Source organism: Hordeum vulgare, chromosome 7H, assembly GCF_904849725.1.
Source record: "Hordeum vulgare subsp. vulgare chromosome 7H, MorexV3_pseudomolecules_assembly, whole genome shotgun sequence".
Taxonomy (NCBI): domain Eukaryota; kingdom Viridiplantae; phylum Streptophyta; class Magnoliopsida; order Poales; family Poaceae; genus Hordeum; species Hordeum vulgare.
Genome location: NC_058524.1, coordinates 565,733,966 through 565,744,044, shown reverse-complemented (window position 1 = coordinate 565,744,044; position 10,079 = coordinate 565,733,966). Strand labels below are relative to the sequence as shown.

The 10,079-nt window shown below is 47.0% G+C and overlaps 1 protein-coding gene across 1 annotated transcript; it reads left to right on the top strand.

The window, feature by feature from the left end:
- The first annotated feature begins 5,900 nt into the window (after positions 1 to 5,900).
- LOC123412194 (L-lactate dehydrogenase B-like) lies at positions 5,901 to 7,223 on the top strand. The gene has a single exon (XM_045105138.1). The coding sequence runs from the start codon at positions 5,983 to 5,985 to the stop codon at positions 7,072 to 7,074; it is 1,092 nt and encodes a 363-aa protein (XP_044961073.1). The 5' UTR covers positions 5,901 to 5,982; the 3' UTR covers positions 7,075 to 7,223.
- The last annotated feature ends 2,856 nt before the right edge of the window (positions 7,224 to 10,079 follow it).

The window sequence follows — 10,079 nt, the reverse complement described above, 5'->3', positions numbered from 1 at the left end:
TAGCAACAGTAGCAAGCGACAGTAGTAATAGCAGTAGCAGCAGAGCAAGACAAGTAACGGCAGTAGCAGCAAAGCAAGACAAGTAACAACAATAGCAGCAGAGCAAGACAAGTAACAGCAGCAGTGGGACAAACTCGTAGGTAATGGGTCGGTGATTCGTTGGGATGATATTCATCATGCAACAGTGATAACACGGAGAGATATGTGGCTAGCTCCTGTTCGTCAATGTGATGTAGGCATGCATTCCGTGTGTCGTCATACGTGCTTAGGGAAAAGAACTTGCATGACATCTATTGTCCATCCCTCCCGTGGCAGCGGGGTCCAAAAGGATACTATGGGATATTAAGGTTCTCCTTTTAATAAAGAACCGGAACAATGCATTAGCACTTGGTGAACACATGAACTCCTCAAACTATGATCATCACCGGGAGTGGTTCCGGTTATTGTCACTCCGGGGTTGCCGGGTCATAACACATAGTAGGTAACTACAGCTTGCAAGATCGGAGCTAAAACACACATATATTGGTGACAATATAATAATTTCAGATCTGAAATCATGGCACTCGGGCCCTAGTGACAAGCATTAAGCATGGAAAAGTAGTAGCAACATCAATCTCAGAACATAGTGGATACTAGGGATCAATCCCCGTCAAAACTATCTCGATTACATGATAGATCTCATCCTACTCATCACCGCCCAGCGAGCCTACGAATAGATTACTCACGAACGATGAAGAGCTTAATGGAATTGGAGAGGGAAGAAGGTTGATGATGACGATGGCGACGATTTCCCCGCTCTGGAGCCCAAAACGGACTCCAGATCTGTCCTCCAGATGAAGAACAGGATGTGGCGGCGCCTCCGTATCGCAAACGCGATGCAATATTCTCTTCTGATTTTTTTCTGGGTGAAAGTGAATTTATAGAGGTGAGATTGGGGGCGGTAGAGCCACGTGGGCCCCACAAGCTTGGTTTCCGCGGCCAGGGGGTGGCCGCGGCAACAGGGCTTGTGGCCCACTGGCCCAACCCCTCTGGTGGATCTTGGCGCAGGTATTTTTCATATTTTCCATAAAAATTCTCTGTAAATTTTCAGGACGTTCCAAGAACTTTCATTTCTGCACAAAAACAACACCATGGAAATTCTGCTGAAAACAGCGTCAGTCCAGGTTAGTTCCATTCAAATCATGCAAATTAGAGTCCAAAACAAGGGCAAAAGAGTTTGGAAAAGTAGATACGACGGAGACGTATCAATCTACCTCGAGATCGTATGTTGTGGTCTAAAACTCTAGGAGTAATGATCTTAATCTGAATATATAAAATATTGACTAGCCTGGCCCCGGCTTATATAATGCACGAGAGGTCTAGAATAACAAGAGTCATAGTCAGCTTCATCGGTGTAGAGAAGTCCTTGTCTTGATCACCAAGTCTTGTGGAATATTTCTGGTATGTGTTATCGGCTACCCAAAGTGGCAGAGGAGTCCAGGTCGTAGAGATAGGCTGGCGGCCTGAGGACACCTTAGTCCCAGACTCCCTCAACTTTCTCACTCCGCAACACTCCTCGGCACAACAAGTGAGGTTGCAAGAAAAACCCAGACAGAGGCAAGAAGAGGCATGCACATCTTGTGAAGATTAGCAAAAAAAGCAAGGCATCAGAGGTAATTCAACATGATACTAACTAATTTTAGATGATCCCTAATTTTTAACTTTATTTTAACTGACTTAGATGTAACATCACATTGTCTTCACTTGTAGCAAGCTGAAGCAAGTGGACCTGCTGCCTCTCAATCTAGATCATCTGCACCATCTTCTCATCCAGCAAGAGGAAGTGTACCTGCTGCCCAAGCAAGATCAACTTTAACAGCTACTGCCCCCAACGAGAGCATCTACATTTAAGCCTGCAAGAAAGACATCTACAAGTGCACAAGCTCGTCCATCTACTAGGACAAATGGTGCTGCCATAAAGAAGAGAAAGAGTGCCCCTACATCATCCACTCTTAGCTTTAAATACTTCACTGCTAGTGGCAATGTGTAATCTTGCCTAGTTTCAAGTGTTGCAAACATTTAGCCTATGAAATGTTGCAAACCTGCAAGTGCACCACCTTTTGGGAACCTAGCTGATGTAATTATTTAGCCTATGAAATGTTGAAACCTGCAAGTGTACCTAATGTCGAAGATGGTATCTACTTATACTGCGAGAGAAATTTACTGTTATTTCTTTTCTTGTATGCAATGGTATCTATTTAAATTGCCAACAAAAATTCAAATCAAAATGACATCAAACATTGCACACATTTCAAATGGTAGCAAATATTGTAGTAAAAATGAAATAAATTACTGAACTTTGTTTTCATTGACTGCCCAGATCACAAATTCCATTACAAACCATTGCACACATGTTCAACATTAATTGCATTTTACCCTAGTACTCAAAATGATACGGGTACATATTCCAAACATTGCCAACCCGACCTTCAGTACACTACCATTTTGCCTACCACTACACTTACCACAAAGACAACTAAAACCCTCACTACATTCATATATTTCCCCTTCATTGCTTCCAGTTCTGCATTCTTCTCCTTTAACTGATCTTGCAAAGACATAACCTGATTCTCTAATGATGCTTCATGTCCACACATAGCCTCAATTGGACACTGATATTTAGTCTGAGCAACAGATCCTTCACCCCTCAGCCTGGGCACCTCATCTCTCAAATCTCCAATCAAGTCACTCCAAAACTTGGGCAAATGATCATCATGCCTTTACGCATAGCCGCATCCACCATGCTATTAAACAAAAATGTAGCGAGAATCATTTTGAGACTCCAAATTGGAGCAGAACAAGCATACGAGAAAAAGAAATGGGGCTCACCATTGCATCCACACAAGCGTAGTACCTCCTGCCTGGGTTTTGACGGCTCCAAGAGATCCATCTCGATGCCTTCCTTCGTGGCTCGCAGTGACACAATTTCGGTGGCTCGTACGCCATTGGGCTCTCCCTGTAAGGAATCGGGACCTTGAATTCATGTCCCTCCTTCCACTGGCACGACGGAAGCCAAGAGCGGAAGAAGACCCCGTAGTCCATGACATCGCGCCGCCGCCGCCGTGCTCTGCGCCCCGTTGTCCCTGCCACCGCTAACCCTAGCTCCTCACTACAAAAATTCCCCAATCCATCGGAGGAACACGAGAGAACCGCTTTAGTATACACTTGCTCGCCCACAAGTCAGGTCAATCCTGGTTGACAACTGCCACGTCATTGGTTTTTCCACTAAAACGCTATCAGGGTTGATTTTGGACCGGGGTTAGTGAGTTGAGAGTGCCAATTTTGGGGATTGTGAATTGGGGGTTCGATTTAGCTTTCGTCTACCAGTTCAAGGTTCGCTTTGGACTTTTTACCTTCATGTATTGCTTGATGTTGTATGAGGAGTAATATTTTTATTATTGCTTTAGTTGTATCAGGACAAGCTCGGGTCCACAAGGAACAAGGGGTCGACACTTAGAGAAGAGAAATCACAAAATCCAAAAGGTACTCAACGAGTATGGATTAGCTCCGATTAGTGAATGTCGTGGTACATTGAGTTAGAGAACAGTAGTTGTTTGACTAGTATGTAAAAATGTTATTTCTTGATTAGATTAAGTTCAAGTTATTTTCAAATGTGTGCTCTTTGACGGACTTTGAGGCTGAAAGTACAAACTTGGTACGACAAATTGACACACTTGGATATTTTTTGTGCGTATTTGGGATAGAAACATAGGCCGATTTGGAGCAGGGTGATGACAAAGTAGATTTATATCGCAATGAGTAAAACAAGAGATGGAATGACAATGATGCAACATTGTCATGTGATTGTTGTATGTATACTTGAGGTCTATAGGAAAAGAAGCATTAGTGAGATAAAGTGAAGTAGAACATTTTAAATGAAGATGGAAGCAGAACCCACAAACAAATAAAGCATTATTAGTTTGTGAACGAACGTGTGGTGAAAAGAATGTTTCCATGTTCAAATGTCTCCTTTTCTAATTATGTGTACTCAGGTGAGGTGCCTTGTATCTCAACATTTTTTGATAATGTTCGTGTTGCACAATATAGTAACAACAAAACAACGACACAAAAAACAAAATAAAGAGTTAGGGGTAAGAGCAACTTCAATGGGGCGATCCATTTCGTCCGCCGTCTTCTGATTGGGTCGGCGCGGACAAAAAAATGGCCCAACGCGCCGACCAATTGCCAAAACGCGTCCGCTTCGCGTCCGCGCCGATCCATTTTTGACCCAAATTTGGGACTGAAATGCGTCGGCCCGGACGCGAAGCGGACGCGCCCGCCCCCTCGGTGTCCGCCCCCAACCACCGCGGTCAACATAATTTATGACGGTCGTTATCCTCGGGCCCACGCGTTGGTGCCCGCGGTCGGCCTTTTTTAATCCGAGCATGCGGTGGGTTCCGCCATCCGCTTCCAGAACCTTCCCCCGTCCCCATCTCACCACCTTCTCGGCGACCAAGCGACCGAAAGCCTAGCACACCATGGCCGGCGGCTTCCCAAACAAGGGCAAGGCCCCTCTCTTCCCCCGCGCCATCTCCCCGTCGTCGTCTTCCCACCGACCTCGCCAGCGCGTGAGCGTCCCGGTGCACCAAGCATGGTGGTACTGGGAGCACCGCGTGCCACTCCCTTACCCCCGCGTCACGCTGCCGCACGGCTGACATCTGGATTCGGAGAGGATTCTGGTGCCGGCCGTGCCGTGGTCGGCACAGGTGCATGCGGAGCAGGTGACCAAGGTACGACGTCTGTTGACGGCGGAGCAGCGACAAGACCCCACGTACGCGGCCGACTCCCCTAACCGGGAGGTGTGGTTCGCCGTGGAGCATGAGGAGCAGCGTCGCCATGGCGTGCGCAAAGTGCAGCCAGGAGGCCCTCCGTCGCCCCCGCCTGTCGTCAGCGACGAGGACCAGGAGGCTGAGGCCGCCTACCAGGCGACGCTCGCTGGTGTCCTCCGCGACAGCGAGGAAGAAGCGCGGCGCATGAACGAAGAGGAGCCGGCGTACCAGCAGCAGCTCGGGAGCATGACGTTTGTCGGAATACTAAAAATAATAATTGTGTTTGTGTTATAGTTAAACATTGCATGAAATAAAATAAACATTTTTTACATATTTATTTATTGGCCCGTGACAACGCAGGAACATTACACTAAGTACAATAATCTCTCTGTATTATAATACTTGTTGTTGAAAAAACTAGTGTAGTTTTCTTCACCGATAAGTATTTAGGAACAAAAGGAATAGTTGGGATTGGTTGGTCGACTCCAGGAAAGAAAAATGATGTGAACGACATAAGCCCTGTCCACTTGTTCAAAAGGTTTCCTAAAATAGATTACTTGTTTTAAAAGGTTTCAACTGCCAAACCAACAAACGAAACAAGAGAAACAGAAAGCAGGCCCCTGGTATTGACTCATCAATTCGACCATTTCCTTGCAGAATCTGTGGTCAGCAAAAGTCGGCCGACTATATGTCAGTTGGCTTGAAAACCAAAACTAGTTGCATGGAAAAGGGCAGTGCACGATAAGCAGATCTCCAGTTTTAATTCTGATACTCTCTCTCTCTCTGTCCTCCTCGACTAGCTCAGGCTACTCAACTCCCCTTTATACATACTCCAACGAACGAACCGTGGACCAAAACCAGCAGGAACTTCTCTGGTATTGTCAAGTCACATTTTTATTTATTTATTTACTTCCGTCAACATAAACTTCGGTTTCTTTCCTGGGTTGATCGCTTTCCAGAAAGACAAAAAGCAGACGGAGAAAACTTATTACTAGCTTGAGATATATAGAGAGATAGGCAGCAACCCTCCTTTTTGTTGCCAAGTGCCAACTGCTGTGGTAGTATAAATAGGAGAGCCTACGTATCATGCATTGCATCCAAAGCTCCAAACCCAACTGAGTAAGCACGAATCACGATATCAACAACCCGGTCGATTGGGAGTGACACCATCACCATGAGCTTCATGAAGAAGGAGGCGTCCTCGCTGTCCGAGCTCGGCTTCGACGTCGAAGCCGGCGCCGGCTTCTTCCGCCAGGTTCCGTCGTCCGGCCGCAACGGGGAAGGGGAACTGATGACCCCGCTGCTGCGGTGTGACCGGCTCACCAAGGTCTCCGTCATCGGCGCCGGCAACGTGGGAATGGCCATCGCGCAGACCATCCTCACGCAGGGCATCGCCGACGAGATCGCGCTCGTGGACGCCGAGGCCGACAGGGTCCGCGGCGAGATGCTGGACCTGCAGCACGCCGCGGCGTTCCTCCCGCGCGTCCGCATCGTCGCCGGCACCGACGTGCTCGCGCTCACCAGGGGCTCCGACCTGGCCATCATCACGGTGCCCAGGGAGACGGCGGCGTCGTCGCGGATGGACCAGCTGAGGGGTAACGTGGCGCTGCTGAGGGAGGTCGTGCCGGCGGTGGCGGAGGGGTCGCCGGAGTCGCTGCTGTTGGTGGTGTCGAACCCCGTGGACGTGCTGGCGTACGCGGCCTGGAAGCTGTCGGGGTTCCCGTCGAGCCGGGTGATCGGCTCCGGCACGGACCTCGACTCCGCCAGGCTGCGGTGCCTCCTGGCCGAGCACCTCGGCGTGGGCGCGCAGGACGTGCAGGCGTACATGGTCGGCGAGCACGGCGACGGCGCGCTGGCGCTGTGGTCGAGCGTCCGCGTCGGCGGCATGCCGGTGCTTAGTTACCTCCAGAAGACCCACTCCTCGTTCGACGCGGAAGCCCTGGAAGGGATCCGGCGGGCGGTGGTGGGCGGCGCGCGCGAGGTGATCGGGCTCAAGGGGTACACGTCCTGGGCAATCGGCTACTCGGTGGCCAGCCTCGCCCGGTCGCTCCTGCGCGACCAGCGGCGCGTCCACCCGGTGTCTGTGCTCGCCAAAGGGTTCGTCCCCGGCGACGTGCATGAAGTCTTCCTTAGCCTCCCGGCCAGGCTCGGGCGCCGCGGTGTGCTTGGGGTCGCTGCGGAGCTGGAACTCACCACCGACGAAGAGACCACTCTCCGTCGGTCCGCGATGACGCTCTGGGGCTACTGTCAGGCGCTCGGGCTATAATTAAACGCGTTCGTGTAAGCTGCCTGAAAATGGCCCGGGTGTCAGTCGAGTCGATTTTGCTCCAACTTTCAAAGAATAAACAGTAAATAAGAATAAGATAAGATGCCTAAATTTTACTTTATTTTCAGGAACAAGATACATAAATTGTCCCGAATTGCTTATCGCAAAAATGAATGTATCTATATGTATTTTAAGTTTTAGTATACATTTATTTATATCTATTTTGGGGTGAGTAATTCGAAAAAGGATCTGTAATAGTGATCTAAACGCACCAAATCACCAGCTTGATAAGCTCTGAACAAAAATTACAATCAATAATAGTGATCTAAACGCTTTCTCTGCCCTGCCTTGCCTCCAGCGAGCTTTGTGTCTGAGCCTCCTAGCGACGCGGTGTCCTTATTTTCCTTCTAGCAAAACATAGGGTCTTTATTGCATCAGAGAAATTCGGTTACAATAAGCAATGAAACTGCTAACAAGGAAGGAAGGGCATGCGTCCGTCCAACAATATTGCATTGCCATTAAAGACCCTTCAATTGTGTTGAGCCATTAAAGACCCTTCAATTGTGTTGAACCCAGAAAAGAAGTGGAACTTAGAGCAAGTATAATAGTAGGTTATAAAGTGTGTGTCAATGCATCGTTTCTTAACACGTAATCATATGTGTAATAAAAATATAAGGCTGGTCATAGTGTGGAGTATCATATAGTATTATCTTATGCATATGATATTATTGTACTACATAAGAAGTATGATACTACCTTCATAGTGCATAGTATTATAAAGTAGCATCATAGATAACCTTATTTATTGACATGCATGACACATACATAGCATTTAACATATTACGGTATCTACCTATGTTACTCTAACTCTTTCTATCTTCCTTAATTGTCTGCCACATCAGCATATTTGCTAGTCCCAAGTACATGATAATACCTTAGTTACTTACACTATGACCAGCCTAAGAAATAACTAGTACAATGCATTTATTAGGATATTAAAACTTAGCCTAATCCATGTTCTCTCACGCCATGAGACGTCTGGACCGTTAATTTTTATGATCAGACCGTTTTTTACCGTTCGATCTGATCCGTGTGCCATATTTGTGTTTTCTTGGGCTGGCTGTCCTAAGGGGAGGCTACTCCCGTGGCCGAAACGCAGTATGCCGGTTGATTAGGCCCAAGCGACCGGCCCATTAAGCACCGAGGGATGACGAGCGTATGTGCGATTCCGGTGCAGGTGCGAAGGCGACGGTTCGAGAGCGACTCCCCTATTCTCCCACATCTACGGTGACGGCGGCTCCAACAATCGGAACCCCGCGGCGACCCCCTTCGCCCCAGCCTCCTCATGCAGCAGCATGGACGATTGGGATGGAGCTGCCGCCAACGTTCCAGGGCCAGTTCGTAAGAACGCGGATTTCCTACTCTACTCCGCACCTGATCTCTCTCGTTTTTGAATTCTAGGTGTTGTGTTTGTACTCTCCTAAATGATTTTGTGGACGGACCTCACGTACTCGGCAAAGTATGATGTGACTGAATCAAGAACAAGTATAATATTTTCACTCCGATGTCCAATCTATCACGATGGTTCTTGATCAACTGATTAGAGAGATAGTAAGCAAATAGATGGTGGAGAAAAGCATGATGGAGCCGAGGAACAAGCACACCCGATCCTCGTTGGTGTGATCCAAGCACGGTCTGTTGTTTGTTCCTACTGAGAACTACATGGACTTCATGACAAGTTGTAAGATTGATTAGTTTGTGTTGGATTTTCTCATGGCTGACTACCTTTCTCTGAACCCGTAATACAGACACTAGAATCTCTCACCGCAGGCGCAACAGATGAAACTTTACTACTGCAGGTGTGTGTCTTTGCAAGGTTAGCCTGGTACTCCATTTTACATTCAGTTAAATGCAATACCATATTTATCAATTGTTAATAATCTGATTGCTGCTTCTACATAAAAAAGTTATTTTTTCCAAAATTATTTCATTGTTTATGTTGATTGATGACAAAACAAACACTTGGATTATGGGCAAATTAATGACGAGCATGATCCTTGCACCTCCTATTTCTTTGAGGCTTCATGTCTTCACGATCTTCTCATTCATAGACCGGGTTGGAGCAATGGATCCTCCTCTTTTTTCTTCTTTATTGAATCCCGCACCATTTTTTCCATGGTTGGATCCCATTATGGGTGTGTTTACCTTGATCATCGCTTAGTGTTTTTTTTCTTCGAGTGTGTTCTTTTTGTAGCTTCAGATGAACGAAAGGCTGGAGGGTGATTTAAGAAATTATTATGGTGGTCACGAGGACATTAGGCAAGAGGTAATTGGTTTCAAGTGCAATTTATTAGACTGTATCTATTGTTTCATTTGAATCCATATTGTTTATGACGACTAATGACCCACAAGTATAGGGGATCAATCGTAGTCCTTTCGATAAGTAAGAGTGTCGAACCCAACGAGGAGCGGAAGGATCTGACAAGTGGTTTTCAGCAAGGAAGAATTTGCAGGCACTGAAATTAACGGTAACAAGTGATTGTGTGGTGAGATGATTCATAGCAAGCAACAAGTAACAAAAGTAGCAATGGTGCAGCAAAGTGGCCCAATCCCTTTTGTAGCAAGGGACAAGCCTGGACAAAGTCTTATAGGAGGAAAAACGCTCCCGAGGACACACGGGAATTTCTGTCATGCTAGTTTCATCATGTTCATATGATTCGCGTTCGTTACTTTGATAGTTTGATATGTGGGTGGACCGGCACTTGCGTACTGCCCTTACTTGGACAAGCATCCGACTTATGATTAACCCCTCTCGCAAGCATCCGCAACTACTAAAGAAGAATTAAGACAAAGTCTAACCATAGCATTAAACTAGTGGATCCAAATCAGCCCCTTACGAAGCAACGCATAAACTAGGGTTTAAGCTTCTGTCACTCTAGCAACCCATCATCTACTTACTACTTCCCAATGCCTTCCTCTAGGCCCAAATAATGGTGAAGTGTTAT

Bases quoted from the DNA above. Each gene is read 5' to 3' on its own strand.
- LOC123412194 (XM_045105138.1), top strand. From the start codon at position 5,983: ATGAGCTTCATGAAGAAGGAGGCGTCCTCGCTGTCCGAGCTCGGCTTC.